This window comes from Podarcis muralis, chromosome 10 (assembly GCF_964188315.1).
Source record: "Podarcis muralis chromosome 10, rPodMur119.hap1.1, whole genome shotgun sequence".
NCBI classification, from domain to species: Eukaryota; Metazoa; Chordata; class Lepidosauria; order Squamata; family Lacertidae; genus Podarcis; species Podarcis muralis.
Window position 1 is genome coordinate 59,564,272 of NC_135664.1, and position 25,422 is coordinate 59,589,693.

Below are 25,422 nucleotides of genomic sequence, written 5' to 3' on the forward strand. Positions count from 1 at the left end.
AAAGTAAATGGAAACGGGGTGAGCATCCAGGAAATAAGACTTTGGCAATCCCACCCACCATTGAACCCAATGGTTTTGAATATACACGATTTTGGTTTTAGGCGTGATCCCCAGAATGTAACTCCCATGTAAGTTGCGGGTTTACTGTACTTAACTAATGGCAAGCTACCTAGCTGCACTCAAGAGGCCAGCCTGGATATGGGTACACTGCACACCTAGCAAGAGCAGAATAACCAGCATGCCTTCAGTCCAGATCTTTTCTAGAGTACAGCTACTACCAAGTTATTCAACTTTGCTTCCCTTCCTAAATTGGAACTTTTTTGAGCTGGTAGGATGCTGAGATGATAGACTGAACAGCACCACTTCATAATGCAAGCGAGAGAATCCAGCTCTGAATGCTTGTCAAAATAAAAAAACCTCCTGCAGATAGAAAACTAGCACACAAAGATGAAAACTTCTATATCTGGCCTAGTATGGATTTGTGCCTACAGGAAGGATGGAGAAATGTGATTACTTACCTGAGTCTGAAAGTCTGAAGTGGCACAGCTTATTTTACCACTTCAGCACTTCATCACCTTATTCTGCTACATGTCCAGACCTAAAGTCTAAATTTGTTTGCTTTTCTCCTTTACAATTTCTGAAAGCACAATTGTTATCACAGATCTGTCCTGCAAAGAATTAAACCACCAGACATCATCAACAATGAAATCAGTTCCTAGCTTTTATTTTAAAAACAAATTGTTTTATTTTTTAAAAAAGCTCTAAATTTGTGGGGATGCTAAGTTTCCTTGCCTTGTTTTCTGCCTGCCTCTTTTAATTTTCTTCTCCTTGGGACACTGTCTTCATACATTAGGGGCTTGCCCCCCAAAAATAAATATCACAGCTTCTTTAAATAGAGGGATTCTGAGCCAGAACTTGCATACTTCTTCTTTAAGCTTGTATGTAGTGTGGTTTGTAACCATTCCACTTCCATTTGTGTGCAGAGTTCCTCATGGCACTAGAACTGCTGTGCAGAAGCCTGTTCTCCCATGTTTATAATTCCTTATCCAGATTGAGATGAAAGTACTGAAATTGGGTTAGGACTGATGTACAGTAAATGCAACACAATCACAACTGAATTGGTTTTGATTTCATGGCATACAAGAGCTGTCAGACCTTGTTGTTGCTCTAAACCACCAAGATTCCTTATTTTTACCAATATTTGTGCCACACAAATCTGTTCCGTTACTGAACTGTTTTTTACAAATGGCAAGTGCTCTTGCCCACCTACTTTATGGCAACCTCAATATACTTAAATGTGCAATTTTAAATTTCAGTGTTATTTAAATGCAAATAACAGCTGTAATGGCTTATAGCATTTGATTACTGCACAGCAGCCTGTTTTGTAGCAGATTCTCTCTGGGAGGAAGTGAAGTGTATGCACGCCTGTTCTTTCTGTCAGGAAACTAGCACCCCCACTAAAAGTATCTTAGAGCTCAGAGGGAAAGTCCACAGTACTTAAGTTTTACAATCACAGTCACAGCACCAAGATTGTCCAGACAAATAGAAAGGAGTTACTGAAGGGAAGGCATCTGGCCCGAATTCCACACAAAGTCTTTCAGAAGATCTGCTTTGGAGACCGGACAGGATAAAATCACTGGTGAAAAAGTTAAACCTTATTTCTCGTTCCTGCAACAGCAATGGGTTAGCTTGAGGTCAGTAAGCAGGTATCTCAAAGCAACTCCAGGGCTGAAGCTCAGGTAGAACATCTATGTATGCAGACAGTCCCACGTTCAGTTCCTGGTGTATCCAGGTAGGGCTGTGAGAGACTCCTGCCTGAATCATGGAGAGCCACTGCCAGTCAGTGTAACTTTATGACTCGGTATAAGGCAGCTTCCTATGGAGTTAACCACCCAATGAAAATCCCAGTTCTATAAGCAACCATAGAGAGAAAAGGCTGGGTATATAAATGTAGTATTATAAGAGTGCATGAGAACCAGGTTATTTATTACCACCTCTGGCTTTTGTATCATTTCTCCATAGCACAGTAACTTGACTGCCTATATGAGTGGTTACTGAGTGGAGAAAAACATCTCCCAATCGCATACCACAGGTTTTATCTAGTGGTTGTTAGCATTCTGTTCTCTTTCCTACCTAGGCAGCTTGGGGATTTTAAGACCAAAGGCAGCTGGCGTCCACCAGGACAGGTTGCTTTCAAATTATATGTCCTTTCCCCCTCCCCACACAAAAAAATTCTGGGCCCACATACAAAGAAGAAGCATAGGCATGTAAGGAAAGGATTGGGGATCTTTCCAAGATAGCCAGGCAACAAGACCATTGATAATGTGACCCCTTTCTGCCTGTTTCCATTCCGTGTCAACGAGTTTACTATTTAGCGCATAACAAGCAGCACCAATAAATATCTAGAAATAAGAGGATGGGATAGTTCCCTCCTCCTTTTCACTTTATTTAAGTCCCTACTTAATTAAGCAAGTGAAAGCTGTCCTCAAAACAGAGCACCAATTATTAAAATCGTGCAGGTCTATTCCCAAGAGCTAGAAAACGAGAGCCCCCATAAGCAGAGGCTGTTGATAAGACCCTGTTATCACCGGTGAGTAAAATGTCTCAATGAAGAAGAGAGTTTGGCCCCTCGGGGGAGGGGGAATCAGACATAACTCCCTTATGTGCAAGGTCGGCACATGATGCAATGAGGTTCAAGCACAGAGGTAGAAATTTTCAGCAAGGAGAAAGATGGCTCCTTTCGTCTTAAAAGATTGCAGGTACCACCCTAATCCCAGAAACCCCCAAGGCAGAAATTACGGTAGTTTATCCCCAGAGTGAGGGAGTGGTGATGAATTTTTGTACAATGTACAAGAGGGTTAAAATTACTTCCTTTTCCTTGAGGGCAGGAATAGTCATGTATTCCAAGGCCTAACATGTGGAAGACTTGTCTATGTCAGTCTTCCTAAATGAAAGCCATTGGGAACTGTCAAGTATCACACAAGCCAAATTGCATTGTCCCACAGCAGAGGAGTGCTATGGGCAAAATGAAACAAATTAACACATGGTCATGCTGAAAATACGATTTGCCCCACAAAGGCGCAGGTGTGGCTGAATGCACTGAGACACCATATTTTAAAAGGAACCTGCAGATGAAACAGGTGCTCTTTCCTGAGAAAGGCAGCTCCTGCTGATTTATTTGTCCTTAAAATGGTTTTCATCTTTTGTTCAGTAAAATGGTGCCCTAGAGCAGCTAGCATGCCTATAGCACCCTGAGCAACTGTGCTAAAGAGAGGCACAGATTTTTGAATGGCCAAAGCTGTTCTGGGCTGTACCACCTCAGCCTGCAAGTGGGAGTGCACATTACTAAATGTTCTACCATACACACACATATATACATAAGTATTTGCTGTATACATAAAATTGGATTTGTCAAGAAGGTAGGCTAGAACCCTTGATGCTGACCTCTAGCTTGCCACATGGAAGGAAATTTTGAATGAGTAAGCATCTGATCATGTGAGTTCCCTCCTGCAGTTTGAAGTGGTAGAGCCTGTGAGCAGAACTAAGCCTAACTTAGCACCAGCAATAGCGTTCCTCTCTCTTTGTTCAGCAGTGGCATTATGGCTGGGTGGCTTTCCACTGCATGGAGAAGGAGCCCAACATAGGATATGAAGAACCTGGACAGCTTACAATAATGTGTTTTTCCAGGCATTCCAAGTGGGTGCTGCCCTCTCTCTGCTCTCCTATAGGCAGTGGTGGTAGGAGGCACCTCAGAAAAGAGAAAAAACCCACAGGTCAGAGAGCAAAAAACCAAAAACTTGATCAAGACTGAGAAACTGGATTTCCCCCTCTCTCTGTTATTGATAAGACCAGCTCATGAACCCGACGTGAAATATATAATCTGGAATATGCAGTTAGGCAGTTAAACAACAGACCTTTTCCATCTTGATTTCTATAAATAGAAGCAAAAGAGGTGAGGGGTCTGTAGCCACAGCACATCAAGTTGTCATTAGAAGGAACCTACAGAATAAATAGGAATGATTTGGGGGTTATGGGGATGGGGTGGAAGAAAAGGATTTGGAATAGTTTGTAAGAACTTGGGGGAAGGATTAAAAAATGATGCTGCCATCATTTTGGCCCAATAGGTGGTTTGACTAGTGCTGCAGCATTCATTATGTTGTGTATTTATGTGTGTCTAGCTGCTCTGTAATGACTGAATATCTAACAATATTAAAAGTTTTCATGATTAAAGTAGTACATGAAGGGAAGTGATTTAAGGCAAGAGCAGCTCAGATATTGCCACAGAAGACAGCCTGACTAATTAGGATGGGAAAATTAGGCTGCTTCACATTACCATTGAGGTGTAGCTACTGCCAAGACTCCAAACTATATGGGCACCACCCCACCACACAGCCACTAGGGTGATGTAGTGGACTACATATTTTAGACAACGTTGAACCATGCCAGGGCAATACTTTCATGGGTACAGCTGGTTTAAACCAATGGCCACTGCTCCACTCAAAAAATTAGCATTACTGTACTCCACTGAGTTCCCAGAAGAGACCATATCATTGGCTAATTAAATGGGCCTTAATCTGGTTGAGATTGGCAGAGAAAAAAGTGGACAGGGGGAACTAAAACAGGTACAGATCAAAATCCCTAGGTTTGCCATGGACAATGAACTTTCCTGGGAAGGGTCAGACTAGGTAGGTGAAAGTTATTCAGGACAACTGCTTAGAAAATTGCAGTGCCCTGAGGTTGGGAGCTGGGTCAGATGCACAAATGCTGTCTCCTAAGAGGCCTGGGTTTGGGCGACTGGGCCAATCTGAAAATCGGAGACATGTAAATGGGAAAGTAACTACAGCGGGGTGGGTACCTAAGCTGAACTGGCATGGAATACAAGGTGGGGTAACTGCAGAGGGGCATTGGCGCGGACCCCCTCAGCTCTGCGCGGTGACGGCCAATGTGTTGACGTAGCCATGGGGCCCCATGTCGTTCTCGGAGATGCAGTGGCTGAGCTGGCCGGCCCCGACCCCGGCGGAGGGGGCTGGCGCGTTCTTGCCGTTGCCCGCCAGCCCGCCTGCGGAGTGCAGGAGGCAGCAGGTCTCCAGGGCCTCTAGGCCCCGGCAGGCCAGGAAGAAGAGGTTCTTGAGCATGAAGATGGAGAGGGGCTGCTGGTAGCGCACCAGCAGGAGGCAGCGCAGCGCCAGAAGGGGCGCGTCCAGGAGCCCGGCGGGCAGCAGCCAGTGCAAGGCCAGGCGGGCGGCGCCGGGGGCCCGCGGGGCGCTCAGCTCGTACAGCCACAGCACCGGCGAAGCCAGGCACAGGAAGTAGACGGCGATGAGCACGTAGCGGAGCGGCGGCGGCAGCGGCAAGGCCGGCCGGCCGGGCTGCAGGAGCAGCAGCTCCAGGAGAGTGAAGCTGTCCAGCAGGTCCAAGCACGTGGCCAGGAAGGCGGCGGCGGCGCGGTGCTGCGGCGGCGGCTGGGGCGGCAAGAGGAGTTGGCCGGAGCCGGAGCCGCCCTCGGCGCCGATGGCCCGTAGGAGGCAATACAGGAGCGGAGCCGAGAGCGCCAGCGTGATCCGGAAGCCCGTGGCGCCCAGCGGCAGGCGCAGCTCCACCAGCTCCAGGATGGACGTGCCCAGGATGAGCGCCGCCTTGGGCGTGAAGGCGATGGCGTAGATCAGCCAGGCCAAGTGGGCGTAGGCGAAGTCCCCGCCCCGCGGAGCGCCCCCTGCCTTCCCGCCCGACGCAGCGCAGGCGCCTCGGCCGCCGTGGGGCGGGTGGCCCAGCAGCGGGTGCAAGGGCGGCGGCGGCGGCGGGTGTCCCCCTCCGACGCCGGACGGGCGCTCCCGACGACGAGCGCGGCTGTTGCGGCAGAAGAAGATGCTCCAGCCGGCGGCCAGCACCAGGTCGGTGGCGATCCAGCTGCACCAATACAGGTCGGTGACGGCGATCAGGTAGAGGTCCAGCAGCGCGCCCTGGCCCAGCAGCAGCACCAGGGACAGCGCCTTGTAGCCCCAGCGAGACCCGCCCGAGCCCCCCGCCCACAGCAGTCCCGCGGCCGCGCTCGCCGCCGCCGCCGCCCCGGGCCCGGCGGCCGGAGCCCCGTACAGCTCGGCGGCTGTCATGCTGCAGCCCGACGTGGAGGTGCTGCTGGACCCCGGGGAGGCGCAGGCGGCGGGCGGGGCGGGCGGCGAGGCGGGCTCCTGAACCGGCACGAGGGGCTTGGCTTCCTCCTCCTCGCCCTCTTCCTCCTCCTCCTCCTCTTCCTCACTGCTGCGGCCGCCGCTGCTGCTGCTGCTCCTGCTGCGAGTGCGGGTGGAGGCCGAGCTGGACACGGAGCCTCGCCTGCCCCTCCGGGTGCCGCCGCTCGAGCTGCTGGTGGTGCTGATGCCGCCGCCCAGGAAAAGGGGCTGCAGGTCCGCGGCGGGGGGAGGCGGCGGGGGAGCCTGGAAGGAGCCCGAGGAGGAGGAGACCGAGCGCTGGTTGGAGACGACCCGGTGCATGGTCGTCCTCCCCGCCCCCCACCCGCGCCCCACAGAGATGGGCGGGCGGGCCACAGCCCTCCCGGCCGGGCACCCGGCGAGTAACCTGCCCGGCACGATCCAGCCCCGGGGAGCGCCGAGCGATGGGGATGGTGGTGATGGGCGAAAGGGAGGAGGAGGAGGGCGGTGGGCAGGCTCTGAGCGAAAGCCGAGACCCGGCCTGGATCTTCCCTTTCCCCGCCGTCGGAATCAGTAGAAACCCGGAGCGGATCCTGCCGTGGACGAAAGAGAGAGAAGCGGGGAATCCGGGAGTGGATCCAATCGCAGAGACGGACGCTTGATGGAAGAAAGGAGAGAAACCCCTAAAGCAGATGCTGCGCGGAGAAAGGCAGGTGAAGGAGGGGCGGGTTTGGGGATGCGGACAAAGACGGAGATGCAAGGCGAGAGGCTGCCAAAAGAAAGAGTCAGCGCGCGCGCCTCCTGGCTGATGCTCTTCTCCAGAAGCGCCTGCCAAGGCAGCGGAGGGACGGGGGCGCGGATTGCTTGCGAGCCAGGAGGATACCTGGGAGCGGCAGCTGCTTTTGTTGCCCACCCCCTCGCAGCGAGCTTCATGGCAACTGGGTGGGCGGCCTGATGCAGCAGCAAATGAGTCACTTGCCTCAGGAAGGGGGAAGCTGTCGCCTAGGGGGAAAGCTCGTGCCACAGTGCGCCTCGGAGGCTGCAAAGGGAGGGTGGCTCGGGAACTGGTTTCCTTAACTACCTACTTAAGCACCAGGAATAAATGATGGAAAGAGCAGGGTGGGCATTGAATGTTTACAGTTGAAGCAGGCTTTTATAATTGGAAAAGTAGCATTTCCTTTGCTTGGTATTATTTTTATACTAATGAACATTCATTTCTTTTTTTTTACGTATTCCTATCCCATTATGGTGCAAAGCTCAGAGCAGCTTACAAAGATTCCAAGAGTTAGTTTGCAAAGAACGAAACCTCAATAAACAATACACTGGAAGGCAAGGCTAAAAAAAAAAAAGCTGCTAAAAATGGCATTAGAGGTTACTAAAAATATGTTGCCTTTTGAAGATCACTAAACATGAGCCCTGACAGACCTCAGAAGGTGATGTCAAGGACTGGGCAGGGGTGGTGGTGCCAAGGTTAATAATTCAATCCAGAATAATAGGGTGTCATTTGTATGTATATTACGTTTATATCCCGCCTTAAGTTCCATCATGGACCTGTGTGGGAGGGTGTCTCCTGTCCAAGCACTGACCACATCAGGAGTGGCTCAGCTTCAGCATATTTCATGCATCGTGCACTTCCCACCCTGGCATGAGCACTTTTTTGCAGCATAAAACACTTTTAGCCTTACTCTGCAACACATACAAGGCAGGCCAGCATCTATGCATAAGACATAATACCAGCAACTTCACAAATCCAAGACAATCTCCAGTTAAAAGGAAGCCTACTTTTCCCATATTGAGTTTTAAATCTGGGGCAGGTGGGGCATTTGAAGCTGTGACATCACACCTGCAGGCTGAGGTTGGCTCCCACTGACTTAGTAGCTTGGCTCTTTGAATACTGCTGCAACAGTCTTCGAGTTAGGACAGTACAAAAGGTTAAGCACTAAGGAGCCCAACAGGAATAAAAAGAAATGATTTTTTAAAGGGACAATCTGCTAAGCTTCAGAATAGCAGGAAAAGGCTGCATGGGGGGGGCATAATATAAATGTTAGATTTATTGTTATGTACACTTTTCTGCTTGGCCACAATATATTGTCCTCTTAAATAAACATTTGCCCCTTTTTTATCCGTTTGGTGTCCTTGGTGCAATTCCTTCACGAGGCATAACATCCTTAAGTCCTTAGGTATCCATCAGAAACTTCAGAACAGACACTTTGCCGACAGGAGGAGCTGAAGCAGAGGTAGTGACAGCTCAGTGAGAGATGCTTTCAGCTTGTCAAATGGAGCCATGGAGGAGGAAGCCAAGTGAGCCTCTGCCGCTTTCGTGGTAAACAGGAAACCCTGTACTTTTATAGCATTAACATAGAAATGAGTTTTTAATCCTCTCTTTGTAGAAGCTCCGCTATTATCTATTTGTCTGGAATTTCCTATGGCTTTAATTTGCCCATTTCCTTGATTCTAGTTTATGTGTGTTAAGTCTAAATACCTAGCATTCATGGGACATAGGAAGGTGTCTTATGCTAGTCAGACTAGAGATATGAAGGCCCAACAAAAAAACTGCAACAATCCTGTTTTTCTCCATTTTCCCCAAGCTTTTTTCTGAGCCTTCACATCTTAGATTATGCACCCATCTAGATCAATCTGTCTGCTCTATCAATGGCTCTCAGGCTTCAGGCAGGGACATCCCAAGCCCTACCTGCTGATGCCGTGGATTGAACCTAGTACCTTCTGCTTGCAAAGCATGTGCCACAGCCTTTCCTATATTTCAAGATCTCAGACCACAGCTGAAATGACATGGACTTAACTTGGGATTAAGGCCCACTAAATTTAGTGGGACCCAATTCTGTGTTCATCACGTTTGGTATTTCAAATACTTCAGGGCTGAGCCCCCGTTAATAAAAACAAAACAGGTTCTAGGCCTCTGTCCAGCACTGTCAGGATTGCATGCTTAGCCAGCACACATGAATCAAATTACAGTACAAGCAACTCCCTGTTTACACACATACAAGTCACCCGTGACTGTGCATACACACTGTACTCTTGTTACGAACCTGGAAGTAGCACTTATAAGAGGGGAAACGGCCCCCCAAAGAGTGTGAAAACAGCAAAAATGGTGCGAAAACAGCAGCCCCACAAGCCTTTTCAAATGCAATCCCTGGAGGGTTTGCATGGAGCTTTGAGGTCTGTGAAGAGCTGGAGTTTGAGAAAGGAGGTTTGGAGGGAGTCTGGTAAGTGCTGCTTGTTTTAAAAGGGGGTTTCCAGGGGTTTCCTGAGGTTTGGAGGATGTTTTCAGGCTTTCTCAATATACACAATTTCACTTACGCGCACAGTGCCTTGGAACATGTAAATGGGGAGTTGCCTGTAAATCACAAGGCTTCCCATACCATTTGGCAAAGCCCACTGATATTCTTGTACTAACATCCATCAGCCCATCAAAGACAAATCTGGTGTTTGGTGGTGGTGGTAACAGAGAATAAAATTCATAATGAAGTTAAGATGATGGTAGTTTTAAAAGGGATTTTAAATCAATTGGACTTAAACTGCATGCATTTAAATGCTACTTGAAGAAACAGGGGACAAAGGACTGTTTTGTCCCCCAAATCGGTAAGAAAGGTCTGTCTCTTACAGAACAGATTGCAAGAAGGAAGAAATAAAGAAGCCTGGAGAGTGTCTGAGGGTGGAAGGATGCTTAAAATAAAGCACAGGAGTGAAGAGCCTTAATTATGTCTTGCAGGGGCTGTCATGAGTCGACAGCTGCAGCAGGGAAAGACAGGAGTAGGATAAGTCGGTTTTATGCTGTGGCTTTTTTTATTATTTAAAAAAAGTGCAAATTGCTCCTTGAATGGGGGAGGGTGGATGACTTATACTTGAGGTGCTAAGCAGCTTAGCAAACTCAAATTAACATGCCAAGATGCTGAAAATGAGGGATCAAGTTAATTCAGCTGATTCTCTCTCACCTCAATTACTGTAAGACAGTTCTCTCTGATCTTTCATTTGCCCATCTCCAACCTCTTATTCCTACTTTGCATCCCATGGCTCATTGGTTAATCTGCATCTCATTTCAGAATGCTCACATCCCTTCCAGCTTCTCTTCACTGGCTCCCTTCCTTTACCATGTGAACATAGGAAGCTACAGGTCAGCTATTAAGAGATCTGTGACCTGCACACCAGGTATACGGAACTAGGTAGACCTGCCCTCTGAGAAACTCAAAAGATCTCATTTCCTGCTGTTTTCCCCGTGAATAATCCTGCTTTCTTTTCACCCCACATCTGAAACCTTCAATTCATCCCCTAGTTCCTTTCATCCCCTCCAGCTTCTAGTTAATTGCATGGTTGCCACAATTAACTTGACACATACCACTGCATTTCTCAAAACAATGGATAAAGTACCAAGACTAACTCCGCCTCCCACCCAGAAAATAATGGGTAACACTTTATAGGACACTTAGCTCGTGCTCCTTGGAACATAAGATGCTGCCTTATACTGCCAAGTCAATGGTGCATCTAGCTCAGGACTTGTCTACACTGACCAGCAGTGGATCTTCAGAGTTGTAAAGTGGATGCTGAACTACAGCTCTTCCCCTTGACAACTCCGGTTCTGAGCCACATTATGCAGCACAGGATATCTAGTGTGGTATACAGTAGAGGGACTACAAATTAGATGCAAATCTCTGCTCAGACATAAAGGTTACTGACTGACCTTGAGTCAGTTACCATCTCTCATCCTTGCCTACCTCACAGTGATGTTGCAAGGATAAAAGGGGGCAGACCATGGGCTGCTGAAGGAGGAGGAAGAAGAGAAGATATAATTAAATAAAACTATGAATATTTTTGTAAAACTCGGAGCATTTTAAAAGAAGAAAAGTATATTTGCTTGAAGGTTGCCATAGTATAAACTTAATTAGAAGCTGGTACTTCCTAAATACAGGACACCGTGTTTCACTTTGTCTACTCCTAGATTTGTTCACACTTGTTTGCTATATATTTTATTTGGATGTCATTTTTGTATTTAATACAAGGTATGTCTTTATTATTTATTTTAGCATTTGCATTTTGTTATACAAATCCATTTTTTAATAAAAAAGGTAATGATTTTTTATTTTAAAAAAGATACTCGGTAGATCACTGAAAAAAGAAGTACAGTCAATGGAACCAACTGTTTGGCTTTCACTGCAGTTGGCAAGAAAGGATTTGAGACTGACATTTTCCCCTTAAAATGTAAACCATCCATGTGCTAAAGCCAACTAATCTCCAGAAAGCACAAATGGTTCAACTGGATAGTATAGGAGAAGCAGGAATTGGAGCCCAACCCTACCCCTGCTACAGTCATCATCATCATAACAAAGTTATTTAAAACACAGGCAAACAATTATATTAATGTAAGAAAATAAGGTTATTGCTCACGCTACAAAGTAGTAGTAATCTGTCCTACAGAAAAAGGTAACTTAGAATTATGTCCAGATTCATAAGAGGAACAGGACCAGCTTGCTATTCACACACTAACATCACCAATTACTGTGGTACAAAAATCTACGATTGCCTCTTCTGCATTTGCACATGGGACATGGGGATGTTTCCAGGATGCGGCTTACACAAAGGGTGGCCTGGAAATTCTTCATTAAAGAGGTTTGGAGACATACATAGCACAGGTTCAAAACTCTGGGGAATTCGCAGCCCTCCAGGTGTTTTTGGACTCCCATGAGCCCTGGCCAGCATGGGTAGAGATGATGGATGTTGATGTCAACAACTACTGGCAGGCCACAGGTTCCTCAGCCCAGCTGTACACAGAGAAGCATGCTTCTGCATAAGCATCTTCTGTTGCACATCGCTGCAACAATATACAGGCAAGGCCGCATGCATGTCTGGACCCAGACTACTGATTTCTAAGCAACGAACAGCCCTGAGGCAGGGTGGTAAAACACAATATGAAATTAATGCAAGGGAAAGATCTGTTTGGAGAGGATCAAGATTGCTATTTCTGTGAGAAGGTGGTAGAGGGAAACACAGCAACAAAACACAAATCACAGTCTTGCCCTTGACAGTTTGTGAAGGCTAAAGCCATTTCTTTTACAACTAGGTAAAACTCCCCCGCCCCTTCTCTTCTCCAATTTTCATTATCTGGTATCCCAAACTCTGCACAGCTGAGTCCATTCTGGTTCAGGTCAAGGACCATTGTTTGCAGTCAGAACTCTGCCTACCAAAGGCATAGAACACTCACAGTAAAAGGGGTAGTGCCTAAGTAAATATTTATATTTCAGGGACAACTAGTCAAAGGTTGTGAAATAGCCAGGAGAGTGAGATTTAGTCATTACTGCAACTATCTTGCTTCTATTTCTATTCCTGCTCTGACAAGAGGGTCTGTTCCTCCAGGCATATCATGCGCCATAAATCAACGCAGACACACATTTAATATTCTGAACTTTTCAAGCACCTTCAGGAGCATCTGGAACAGAAGCAAGAGCCAAAAACTGTAGCAGACCTCATGATGCTGGTCACAATTATTTAGATAGGATTGGGTGGAGAGATTTAAGATGCACTGGCCTTTGGCAGAGGAGCCAATTTCACCACAAAATTGGGATTACACAGTAGTTGTAGATATAGGAAAGAGCATGGAAGCTGCACAGATGTGAAACGGGTGGGGCTAGTTAGTGACCCTTTCAGCCTTCTCCATGGCAACCTTTCCCAACCTGTCCTCTCCAGATGTTTTGGACTACAACTTCCATCAGCCCCAGCCGGCACAGCCAATGGTCAGCAGTGATGGAAACTGTTTTTTCAGAACATCTGTGTGGCACCCTGGTTGGTGAAGACTGCTCTTTGGCTACACTCATTTTAGCAACAATGCAGAATTTCAAGTTGGCAAATGTGCTAGAGGCCCATATTGACAAAGATTTGGGAGATGGTTGCAATCCCTACCAAAAAATGAGTTGGGAGAACTTTCCTTTACTTTGGCATGGGTTGAACAAGACAGTGCTCAGATCTGCCTCTGCCCTTCTGCCCCCATGTGAGATGCTGGCAACACTGGACTTATCATTCCAGTTTCCAGTTCTCCTTCTGAAAGACGAGCTCCACAGCATCATTCACATCGTGCACAACGTGAGAGGCCTCCACCAAGGTTGGATCAAAATGGAAGTCCCGGTGTCCATGGAAGACAGTCTCCAACATGTTCTCGTTGTGGTCAGCAGGCACATCTCCCTGGGGATTGTAGACCCCAGTGCAGACCAGAATGGACTGGCAGCTCTCTGCAGAGGTGATGGACACACTGTGATCTTTTTGCATCTCAACATGTTCCTCGCTCTCTGCTGCCATTGCAGTGACACTTACTTCAGCCTGAGCCTGGAGGTAACGGTTGTAGAGGTTTGCACCATAAATGTCAGCCATTGGGTTGTCTCTGTAAGTAGACCCAAAGGACAAGGGAGGAGAAAACAGGGTAAGAGTCAAGGTTATATAGTTAAATTTGGGCAGTACTTACCGTATTTTTCGCACCATAGGGCGCACCGGACCATCGGGCGCACCTAGTTTTTAGACGGGGAAATCAATAATAAAAAAAATTCCCCCCCCCCCCACAGCCCCAAAGAGCAGCGTACAGGCTGCGCACAACCTCTCCCTGCCGGATGGATCCCGCTGGCTGCTTTGGCTTCCTCTTTAGCCCCGCGCAATCCCTCCCTGCTAGGAGAGGCTGCGCAGGGCTAAAGAAGCTATAGCCCCGTGCAGCTTCTCCCTGCCGGAGGGGTTGCGCGCGGCTATGGCACAAGCCTGCATTCGCTCCATAGGACGCACACACATTTCCCCTCAATTTTTGGAGGGGAAAAATTGCATCCAATGGAATGAAAAATACGGTAAATTTTGAGAATTAAGACCCATCTAGTAACAGCAGCCATGCAGTACCTCCACCCCCGTTTGCCAGCAGGGAAAACAATTCAGTAAGTTATATGAATCTTTCATCCTGCTCCATGCCAATATGCAGCTGCTGTGGCCAAGGTCTTCCACTCCCAAGCTCAAGGAAGAAGAGTTGCTTACCCGATAGCATACAGTTGGCGGAGAGGGGATGTCCAGCCCCAACTCTCCATCTGCTGCTTGATCACATGTTCAGCATAGCGGTAGGTGACAGTGCTGGGCTTGCCTATCAAGGCCTCATACTTCAGCTCCTTGCCAGTCATTTTCTTGTAGATGTTCTCCAAGCACACAAGAAAGGTGCCATGGCCAAATCTGACCACAAAGAAAGAAAAATGCAAAAAGTCGGCATGCATACTCCTAGGAACATGTGGTGGCACTGGGTGAATACAGAGGATAAAAGTACTCAATGGGAAATGTGGGTAAGATGGCTATTCTTCAAGTATGTCCTTTAATCAAATAATACAGACATGACTGCAGAATTCTATGATCGCTTTTGCACCACCCCTTGTTACTGCTCTGGTCTGCGGCTATGGAAGAAAGGCCTATCCCTCCATGGACTGCTGCACCAATTCCTGACCCTTCGTTGAGGGAAGTATTTGGTTAATCTGGCCCCAGAGTCTTAAAAGTGTGTTCCTAACATTAATAGGGTTTCAAAAAAGTTTTCTCGCATTATACAAAACAAAACCAAGCTAGTCCTAACCTGTAGTAATTTGACCATTGTGAGGTTACATTTAGAACCTCTTGTTATGGACTGGAGCAAGACTCCACACTTAAGAATTTCTTTTCAGTTCCTTTTAGTTTCCAGAAACAGTCAATTTTCTTAGACTGTAATAATAATAATGATAATGATAATAATAATAATAATAATAATAATAATAATAATAATAATAATAATAATATATTTATACCCCGCCCATCTGGCTGGGCTTCCCTAGCCACTCTGGGCGGCTTCCAACAAAATATTAAAATAATGCATCAAATATTAAAAGCTTCCCTACACAGGGCTGCCTTCAGATATCTTCTAAAAGTCTGGTAGTAGTTGTTCTTTTTGACATCTGATGGGTGCCACTACCGAGAAGGCCCTTGGCCTGGTTCCTTGTAACCTGGCTTCTCACAACGAGGGAACCACCAGAAGGCCCTTGGTGCTGGACCTCAGTGTCCGGGTAGAACTATGGGGGTGGACACGCTCCTTCAGATATACTGGACTGAGGCTGTTTAGGGCTTTAAAGGTCAGCACCAACACTTTGAATTGTGCTCGGAAATGTACTGGGAGCCAATGTAGGTCTTTCAGGACCAGTGTTATGTGGTCTTGACGGCCGCTCCCAGTCACCAGTCTAGCTGCCGCATTCTGGATTAGTAGTAGTTTCTGGGTCACCTTCAAAGGTAGCCCCACAGAGAGTAACAAACAGAGTAACAGCTTTATTTATATAAGATGTTCTTACAGAAGTGGCTCACTCAATGGCTTTTAGCTTCTTGGCAAGTGGGTTGAAGTTGAGTACCAGGAAGGTGAGGGGCGAGTTTGCAGGAAGGTTGGAACGATGCAAAGGCGCAGGAGTCAATCCAGCACTCCTACTGGCACATTTGCACTGTACAAGCCTCCCCACAAGTTTACCCCTCACTCTCTCCTTGGTAAGTAGCAGCGACCCAGCTGCCAGGAAGCTAAGCGCAACAACTTAAGTAATGTACCTAGAACATTGGCGCCCAAACTTTAACCCACCCCCCATGTCCACTTGGAAATCACTGAGTCTTGGTGGACCACTTAATCGTTTATCTACCTGTTACAGCTGTTGTAACGGACTGTGCTAGATGCTATATGATCTTTAACTCCATTTTTATTGCTTCTTTTATATCTTATACTGCATTGTATTGTTCTACAATTTGAATTCCACAGAATGCTATATACAATACAATCATTAAATGCAATTCAAGAAAGAAGCAATAAAAATGCAATTGACCATGTTTGATGGGACTGATGGGAATAGTAGTTCAACAACTTCTGGACAGCCAAAGGTTCCCTGCACCTGATCAAGCTCATCCGAGGCAACTGAGCAAGGAGCATAGGAGCATATTCTCCAGTGAGGTTTCCTGCAAATATGGGGGGGGGGGAGAGAGAGAGAGAGAGAGAGAGAATACAGAATGCCAGCAAGCGATCTCAATAGAACCTTTGTATCACCTTGGCATCTTGGCTTCTGCCATCCACAAGAGATCCATGTTGCAGGCGAGGATAGGTAGATGTGGGTATGGAACAGAAGTCAACTCTACCCCTAGGTTCCCATTGCTCAGGAGTACATCAATGATCAGTTGCAGGCAGGTCTCCCACCTGACTGGCTCCCCAAACAGAATCACAGCTAGAGATTGACAAAGGCAGCGCATTTTCAAAACAGTAGTATGTGCCTGTACATCATATGACATAATAACCCCATATAGGAATGAACTCACAGTGGGTTACATCTGAGTAAACATCCTTTGCAAACCTATCCCCATCTACTTGGGTCCAGGACTACGACATTTTAGCTGTATTTTTCAATATTTTTTGTTTTAAGTTGTCTGTTGTCACTTTAGTTTTCTGTACACCACTTAGTAATATTTTTATATATTGAGCAATATAGAATTCATATAGATAGACAGACAGATATATAAATAGACAGACAGAATGATCTACTCTGGGCAGCCCAGCCAAGATTACAAAGGAGCTCTCATATAAAACTTGGAGCAAACTGAATGGGGCTTCCATTTATTTGCCACATATTCCTATAGATGTGACTAAAAAGAGCAGGGTCTGCATTAGATATGTGAAAGCCAAGAAAAATGGGGGGGCAGGACACCCCCCAATATTGCAGGAAAACCCCCCACCATTTTTCTGTCCCCCCCCCAGGCCTTCATAACTCTACTCCACATTACAAGGGACAACTCTGTTTCATCCCCTGATGTTCTTTCTCAAAACAACAACAACAACTGGGGAGAATGAAAGCTTTATCAGTCACCATGCTAACAATCCTTTGCAATACAGTGGATTCTAGGATATGCAGAATTACTCATCTTTACATTCTGTCTTATTTCTTCTTTTTTTAAAGTTGATAAATATATTTAACCAAACAATCTAATAATAGCACATTGTTCTGCGTTATTTCTGTGCACTTATAACTGATTTGCCCCCAGCCAGACACCAGAAGTGGAAATGAGCTTAGCTATGGGGGAAAAGCAACCTGGGGGTGGAAAATTTGCACTGCCAGACGTGAAGGGTCAAGCATCTTTTCACCCTGCCTGCTCTGCCTTCACATCAGTTTGAAAACGTGCATCTGCCAAGAGAAAGCCCACCTAAGCCCAGGTGAGCTCACAATGAAACACTCTTCAGAAAGAAAACAATGCACTTACCTTCTATGGTGGGGAAGTCAGCAGGTGCAGGAGGCTGTCAAAAGGGAGGGAAGGGGAAGAGATATTAGTCAATTTGCAGTGTCAGAAAATGGGTGAGGTTTGCTCAAGAGCTCAATGATACTTGGTATGTTATCCAACTGTAATATCATAAGGTGTTTGTTTGTTTTTAGGAAAAGGAAAACAAAATTGAATGTGTGTCCGGTTTTTAAAGAAATACGAAACCTTTATAATAATTTCCTCCAACTGTTTTATTCTGCTAATTTGCAACCTTGTAGAATTCGTCTTTGGTTTGCTACATGGAGCAAATGGCAACTTTGCACAGAAAAAAAATCCTACCGACAAGAGTTCTATATTGCTGTTTTCACAAGAGATCTTGGTGGGGATACTATGTAAAATATTTGTATTACTACAGAGCTGGAGAAGCTCAGGTTAGGGGGCCAAATGCCTCTCTGTCTGTCCCTTGGGATTCTCAAGGCACATACCCCACCCAACCACGCCCCTCACCAGCTTCACATCATGCCCTTGTGTTTCTTCCTGGCTGGAATATGCCCTTGGTAATGACTCGTTTGCCTGGATGGAGGATGGAAAGGAGTATGTGAAGAAACTAACTACAAAGGTAATATTTACATTAATTGTTTTGCCAACTGCTGCCTCTGGCCCTGCCTATCACTGGCCTGTGACCCCAGGAAGGTGGCCTAGATGGAACAGAGGTGCTTGGGCTAAAAAAGGTGTTTCACCCTTGTTGTACAGGAACTTTACTACCAGAGCAACTATGGAAAAGTTGAAAGTAGGCAAGAGAACACTTAGTTCTGCCAGGGGGACACACCACACAAATGCTCTCTTTCAGTCACACTTTGCAATACTCAGGTTAATACTTGCCAGCTCTTTTGGCCTCCGACTTTGATCAACCATATCCAGCAAGGGAAATGCCTTCCTCACATCTTCAATGGTAACAACGTGATGGAATCCCAGGCTGTTTCAAATGGTTAAGGAAGAAAGTTGTCAAGAGCTCTACTTACTTAAGGGTAAATTGTCAGAACTAACCCAGGAACTTAGTAACAGGAACCCGCCAAATCCCTACTGTTGGGCAGCAATCACATCTTGATAGATTCACCACTTCCCTATGCTGATAAGAAGGTCAAAGGCAGAGCAAAAAACAGCACTATATTATTATTATTATTATTATTATTATTATTATTATTATTATTATTATGTTTATTATGTTTATTATGTTTATTATGTTTATTATGTTTATTATGTTTATTATGTTTATAACCCACCTTTCCTCCAATGAACATAAGGTGGTGCTAGGCCTGGTAGATCGCCCAGGACTGGTATGAGGAACAGATCGCGATGTCGGCTTCACTCAGCAGTATATCGCTGGTGAAAACACCACCAATCCTGAGTCTCTCTGCTAGCAGCGTCCACTAGAGTTCCTTCCTCCAGCAGTGCTGCTAGAGGGACTCAGGAGCACTGAGTGAAACTGCCATCGCACTCTGCCCTCATGAGATGCAATGACAAACAAGCTGTATCAGCGAGGCATCAATACAGCTTGTTCCTCCCTCTGCATCTTTAAACTGCTTGACTCAGGAGTGTGCAGCTGCCCCAACCTCAGATGAGCAGTTAAAGGAGCCAGGAGCCTGCAGCCCAGCACTGGCTTCCATGAGCTGCTGGCAGGGTGGGGGCTCTGTGAAACTACTCAGCTGAGGGGGGCGCAGTTAAAGGAGCCTTGATGCTCTGCCTGCTCATGCCGGGACTGACTCAGCTGGGGAACAGGAACCTTCCCAATCCCCAGCTGAGCTGCACAAACAAGCTTTTGCCCAGGGTCACCAAGTGAGCCTCATAAGGTTCGAACCCAGGTCTCCTCAGTTCACCCACTACACAACACTGGTTCTTAACACATTGCTAAGAAAGAGAAAGGAAGATTAAATAAATAAATCTGAAGGCAGCAAAGGATACTCCCTGGCATTTTCCTCCACAGGACCCTGACCACACACAAGCACACATTTGTCATGGAACTGATGGAAAAGACGCAGAGGACTGTGGGACAGGATCACCCATTCGGGAGAAACCTGGAAAAAGAGAAAGGTCAGGAGGACGGTTAGCTTACCCTTTACACATGCAGTATTCCGTATGCCAGGCCCTTTATCCTCTAAGCTGCCAAAGCCGCTAGCATAGGTGACACCACTAGATTAATCTGGCAGGAACGTCAACACCCGTCGTCCTTCTCAGACATTAAATACCAATAAGATCTCTTGAAAGTTACCTTGGGTAGGGACATGTCAGAAGAATATATTTAAGCTTGTCCACAATAAAAGTACAATGGACTGGAAATATGAGTGTGCAAGAACATACACAACCCATATGCAATGAGTGTGCAAGAACATACACAATCCATATTCATACCCCTAAGTAAGGTCCACACAAAAATGACACTCATCTTATTATTTAACATTACATGAATGTGTGATTTGCCTTCATTAGAAAGCGTTCTAAGTGATGTCAAGTAACGTTAAGGCTCCGTGTGTCCTGTTTGATCTGCAGAGTCATCACTGAAGGTTATAGTCATCAAGTGACAAGCATGGAGGGGTGAGCAGGCTCCCCATCCCAGAATTAAAGGTAGTCAGGCTGGGGAAAACCTCTGTCCAAGAACTTACAGCCAGACCCAAACAAATGCTCTATTTAATAAACTTCTATTCACCTTGTCAGGTAAAGCCTTACTTCTAACAAATGGGTAGCAACTTGTGGAAAGAGTCTAAGCCCTACAAACTTACTTTCTGTGAGGATCCCCCACAAAATCTGGATTCAGGGTCACATCACGTAAGGTCACAGCATACATGAAAGCAACCTTATACAGTGGTACCTCGCAAGACGAATGCCTCGCAAGACAAAAAACTCGCTAGACGAAAGGTTTTTCCGTTTGCGAGTTGCCTCGCAAGACGAATTTCCCTATGGGCTTGCTTCGCAAGACGAAAACGTCTCGCGACTTTGTTTCCTTTGTCTAAATAATAATTCGCAAGACGAAAAATTCGCTAGACGACAAAACTTGCGGAACGAATTAATTTCGTCTTGCGGGGCACCACTGTACCACTTTAAGTGACGGCTTTCCCCAAAGAATCCTGGGAACTGTAGTTTGTCAAGGGAGCTGGGAGGTATTAGGAGATGCCTCAGAGTTATAATTTACAGCACCCTTAACAAACTACAAATCCCAGGATTGTTTATGGAAAGCCAATTCTGTTAATGTGGCCTAACAGTGCTTTAAATGTACGGTGTGGATGCATGTGATCATAGACTCACAATTTAGACACACCAGCAGCCAGTGACCCAATATAGAACACAGGTGCCTTCAGTACCTTAAATCCAAGGGCATCAGACAGTTCCTCAGCCTTGCTGTTGCGAGAGCAGTTTCCAGCATTGGTTACAAATGCAACCGGCACATGGAACCGACCTTTTGAATTTGTTAGTTTCTGGAAGGCCTTCTTAGCAGCAGGAATGACTAGCCGGCCCCGTAAAAGCACTCCATCAATATCAAAGAGGAACCCAAAGGAGGGAGAAGTTGTCTGTAGTGGAGAAAGATTCAATGATGCTATTTAGGAATAACAAGGGTAAGGAGGAACAAACAATAACGGCTCTAAAAGGACCATCTCTTCCCAAGGAAATATAAGACAAGAGATTATGTTGGCATTTCCAATAATTTATTTATGTAACGTATTTCCATCTCACCTCACCATATGCTCAAGACAGTATATAAGAACACTGCTTAAACATAACAATAAAAAGCTTTAAAATGTACAAGTAATACAACAACACCCCCCATCCTACGTCAGTAAATTCTCAAGAATCTGTTGTCATTACTTCCCAAAGACCTTCCCCAAAAAGTAGGCTTTACTTGACTTTTTACTACTACCATACTACTACTACTATAATTATTATTTATTTATAGGCTGCCCAGCTGACTGGGTTGCCCCAGCTTCCAACAAATTAGTTGGGAGGGTTCAAACAAATTATAAAACCACAGTAAAACATCACACATTAAAAACTTCCCTATACAGGGCTGCCTTAAAGGAGAGGGATGATATAATAAGCTCCTGAGTGAAATCATTCCACAACTGCAAGGCGACCACTAAAAGGACACTGCTCAAGACAGAGCCCTCAAAGGTTATCTTAATAGGCAAGTGGTCTCATATGGAGAAAGAGGCATCTGTGATATCACGGTTAACAAACCGGGCAACTGAATTTTACAGAATGGTCATCTACACCCACAAACTACTATGAACACAAACACAACTGCAGAACATCTTTGAATCAGGGTACAGTAATTCATGGCTGATGTTGCCAGTCTGGAAGCATTGCAGGAGTTGTATGTACTATTAACAAGAACAGTATTATTAGGAACACCGTAAGTTAAGAAGAGAAATGCACTTCTACTCAAGCCCTACTGAGTTCAATGAGTCTGACTGCCAGGCAAACATCGATAGCAGTGGTAACCAAACTTTCTTCACCATGGACCACTTGAACATTACAGATGGGCTTGGTGGCCTTAATTATTTTTATGCCTCATATAGCAATTGTAATGTGCTGTACTTTGTGACTGTAAATTGTGTTTTAATTGCTTCTTTTATTTCTTGTATTTACAATCCATAAAATTCAAATTCCAACATATCTGCAAACAAGCAGAGCAACAAGCAAGAGAAATTCAGAGGCTACCAAAGACCCGTGTGAATTTTTAAAGCATTTAATAATTGCCTAAACGTGAACAATGCGGGCACCAACCAGAGAATTCCATAGCCTAGAGCCACCACTAAGGAAGTCCTGTCTCTTGCAATTATTGAAAGGTAACAATTAGCCTTTTTAGTTGCATATGTGTAGATAAACTGATGAACAATGAAGTTCATTAAGCACTGGAGATCTGATGATTTCTATGAAATTCAGTCAGCAATCTAGCCACCTTTCAAGCAGTCTTCACAGGCAGCCTCACACCCAACACACTGCTTGCAGCCTAACTTGCAAGTTGCCAATGTTTTGATCTCACATTGTCGTGCATTACAGCTAACCTGTAGCACCCATCGCATTTCACGAGGGAAGAAGTACCGTAGTTATTAGGGATGTGGTTATTTCTTGGGACATATAATCAGCACAATCAAAACACTCCACGCTGCTTCGTCCATTGCTTTAACTTAGATGTGCTATCAGCAAGCTGCACTGATGTAAAACAACACTCTGAAGAGTGTATGTGAAAGAGCGGCTTCTTAACTTTTTGTTAACGTGGAAAAACCAGCTGACGAATCGAAAACCGAACACGTAGATTGGCTATTTACCATGCAATTTTCTTCACTAAGGTCTGAGAGTTCCCAGCACAAACAACTCCGCCATATGCTAAAAGCTAGTATTCCCCCCAATCCCCGCCGCCGCAAGAACAACAAAGGCAGCCTGGGTGAAAGGAGACCCGCGTGAGAAAAGCAGGCCAAGGGACAGGTAAGCCCGGCGCAGTTGCCCGGCTCGATCTCTTCCCGGGGGTGTCACAAGACAAGAGAAAGTGACGGGAGGACACCGAAGGGCGCGCGCGCGCACAGGGAGGAGATCGGGAGGGGGTCCTCTCTCACCTGCCGCGCCCCGCAGGTTCTCCCCACGGGACGGCCTTGGCTGCTGTTCCTGCAGGGGCGGCTGGCGGCGCCCCCCCTGCGCGCCGCAGGCAGCCACCCCCTCAGCGCCGCTCTGCTCACATGGAGCGAGCAGCACACAGCCATCCGCCCGCCGACGCCTGCTCCGGCTGGGGCGCCTCCTCCAATCAAGGCGACGGCCAAATTCCCGCCTTCCTCCCCTTGCTTCCTCCGCCCTGCCAATCGGAGCACCAAGCCTGCCGGTCACATGGGACGGCGGTGAGGGATGGGACCCGGGTCGGAGGTGGAAGGAACTACTGTGCAGTTCCCAGTTCCGGCGCGGAGGGAGCCGCTGGCGCGCGTGCTGTGTCCGCCGAGGCTGCGGGGAGCCTTGCCTGTGGCCGCTGGGAAGATGGGCAGGAGCTCTAGTGCGCCTGTTTATTTTATTCACTATTTATTTCTTAACAGTTTATCACACTGCTTGAGCGTAAAAAAGATAAAACAATAAAATCAAGGCATTTTTTTTAAAACCACACTTTGAAAGCATACAGAAGTTAAATAGATTACAAATTCGCAGCAACTTTTCCAAGCATCTGGGTGAGCTTGTCTGAACAAGGATGTTTTTAGCAGGTGGCGAAAAGAGCACAGCGAAGGTGCCTGCTTTACCTCAAGTGGCAGGGAGTTCCCAAAGTATAGGTGCTTTCCCATCTCATCTTACAAAGGATGGAAGGAAGAGTATATAGGAGTAGCTAACAATTGTAGGGTGAAGGTCAGATGGGCCAAAGCTCAGAATGAGTTCAGGCTTGCAAGAGAAGTTAAAAATGATTTTAAAGGGTTTATTCAGCTATATTCAAAGCAAGAGAAATGCCTATGTCTTAACCCAAAAGGAAAGCAGCACCCAACCTGGTGGTAACAGATTAAAGTATTCAAGGAGGGAGCAGCAGCCCAGATAGGAAAATAAGTGGTATGGGAACACCTAGCTACTTTAAAGGAATTCAAATCTTCAGGGCCTGATGAGCTGCATCCAAGGGTACTAAAGGAGTTTGTGGATGTAATTTCAGAGCCTGTGTCTATAATCTTTGAGAATTATTAGAGAACAGGTGAGGTCCCTGCAGGTCAAAGGTGGGGGAAAAGCGGGGGGAAAGAAGGCCCAGACAACTATTGACTGGTCAGCTTGTCATCAATATGAGGAAAGGTCCAAGAACAGATAATTGAACAGCCAGTCTGTGAGCGCTTAGAAAAGGGCACTGTGGGAATACTGTGGGCATAGTGTATATTGATTTCAGTGAAGCTTTTCACAAGGTCTCCCATGATATCGTGGAGAAGCTGATGTGAATGCACTGTAGATAGCTCTTGCCTCTACCAGATTCACTTTTCAGATGTTCAATTCCAGTATTCTTCTAGCCTACCAGAAGAGGTCACTTTTGTACTACAGGAAAACAATGAGCCAACTATCCATTACAACAGCTCTGATTAGCACTTTGCTGGTGCTATTTGGCTTTAAAATGCTAAAATGTACTAATTCCACCACCACACATAAACTTCCTTTACAGTCCCCAGTAAATTTTACATGGATGCAATTGATATTGCTATGAAAAGGGTATCAGTCCAGAAAGAACGGTGGGAGAGAACTGGCCATAGGCAAGGTTGTTGATTTTACATTTTTTAAAAATAATTATTTTTATTTGTTATTTGTTTTAAAAATAGATAAGCCTGCTTTTATTCCAAAACAAAAATGCTAAGAGGTATATACTGTAATAATGTTTTTCTATTGTGCTCTGTTTTTCAGACAAACATTTAGTAAACTGGGGACAAAGTCCAGCTCCTTAAAAATGCTGTTCATTTCAGCAGCAGTGATTTAATTGTTTCATGGTACAATCCTATACATGTCTACTTAGGAGTGAGCCCCATTGAGTTCCACGTCAGGTTCTTTATAGAGTAAGTAAGACTTGCTTCTTAATAAACATGCATAGGATTAAAATGAAAGAGGCTTAAACATTTCTTAACTTTGGCTGGAAAGTGCCCTGGGTTTAAAAGTTTTAATTGTGGACAAATATGCTGATTACAAAAAAATATAGAATTTCCAAGTAGATTAATTTCACACCTGAAGGGTTCCCAGCTCCAGGGGTTCCAGATTAACCACTTCCTACCTCAAATTGAACTAGAATTCTGATCCTTACTTTCTTCTTCCTTGTCCACAGTAAGGTTATTTCAGCCTGCCATTTGATCCCAGTTCATTTAGAACAGGGGGTGGTGGTTAGCACAGTCAGCTTGGCTTAATTCCATGTAGCCCTCTGCTGAATATCATGGGGGTGGCAAAGAAGGGGAATGCGGGGACAGGGAATGACAGAAAAAGAGAAAAGGCAATGTCTACACACCTTTGCCTCTATTCCTGCCCACCTTTGTTTTGG

The 25,422-nt window shown here is 45.9% G+C and overlaps 2 protein-coding genes across 2 annotated transcripts; both read right to left on the reverse strand.

Annotated features, from left to right (window-relative positions):
* Positions 1-698: 698 nt before the first annotated feature.
* On the reverse strand, positions 699-7,367 carry TMEM121B (transmembrane protein 121B). The gene has a single exon (XM_028745588.2). The coding sequence runs from the start codon at positions 6,486-6,488 to the stop codon at positions 4,920-4,922; it is 1,569 nt and encodes a 522-aa protein (XP_028601421.2). The 5' UTR covers positions 6,489-7,367; the 3' UTR covers positions 699-4,919.
* A 3,745-nt stretch (positions 7,368-11,112) lies between these two features.
* Positions 11,113-23,206, reverse strand: HDHD5 (haloacid dehalogenase like hydrolase domain containing 5). Its single transcript, XM_028745589.2, has 8 exons — positions 23,015-23,206; positions 20,765-20,971; positions 19,371-19,483; positions 18,291-18,384; positions 17,412-17,445; positions 16,210-16,384; positions 14,160-14,348; positions 11,113-13,530 (listed from the first exon to the last, which is right to left on the reverse strand). The coding sequence occupies exons 1-8, from the start codon at positions 23,156-23,158 to the stop codon at positions 13,170-13,172; spliced, it is 1,317 nt and encodes a 438-aa protein (XP_028601422.2). The 5' UTR covers positions 23,159-23,206; the 3' UTR covers positions 11,113-13,169.
* Positions 23,207-25,422: the final 2,216 nt, after the last annotated feature.

Bases quoted from the DNA above. Each gene is read 5' to 3' on its own strand.
- TMEM121B (XM_028745588.2), bottom strand. From the start codon at position 6,488: ATGCACCGGGTCGTCTCCAACCAGCGCTCGGTCTCCTCCTCCTCGGGC.
- HDHD5 (XM_028745589.2), bottom strand. From the start codon at position 23,158: ATGGCTGTGTGCTGCTCGCTCCATGTGAGCAGAGCGGCGCTGAGGGGG. The intron at 20,972-23,014 runs GTGAGAGAGGAC...TCTCCACTACAG, and splicing joins GAACCTGCGGGGCGCGGCAG to ACAACTTCTCCCTCCTTTGG. The intron at 14,349-16,209 runs GTGATACAAAGG...CTTTGTGGTCAG, and splicing joins GCAGAAGCCAAGATGCCAAG to ATTTGGCCATGGCACCTTTC.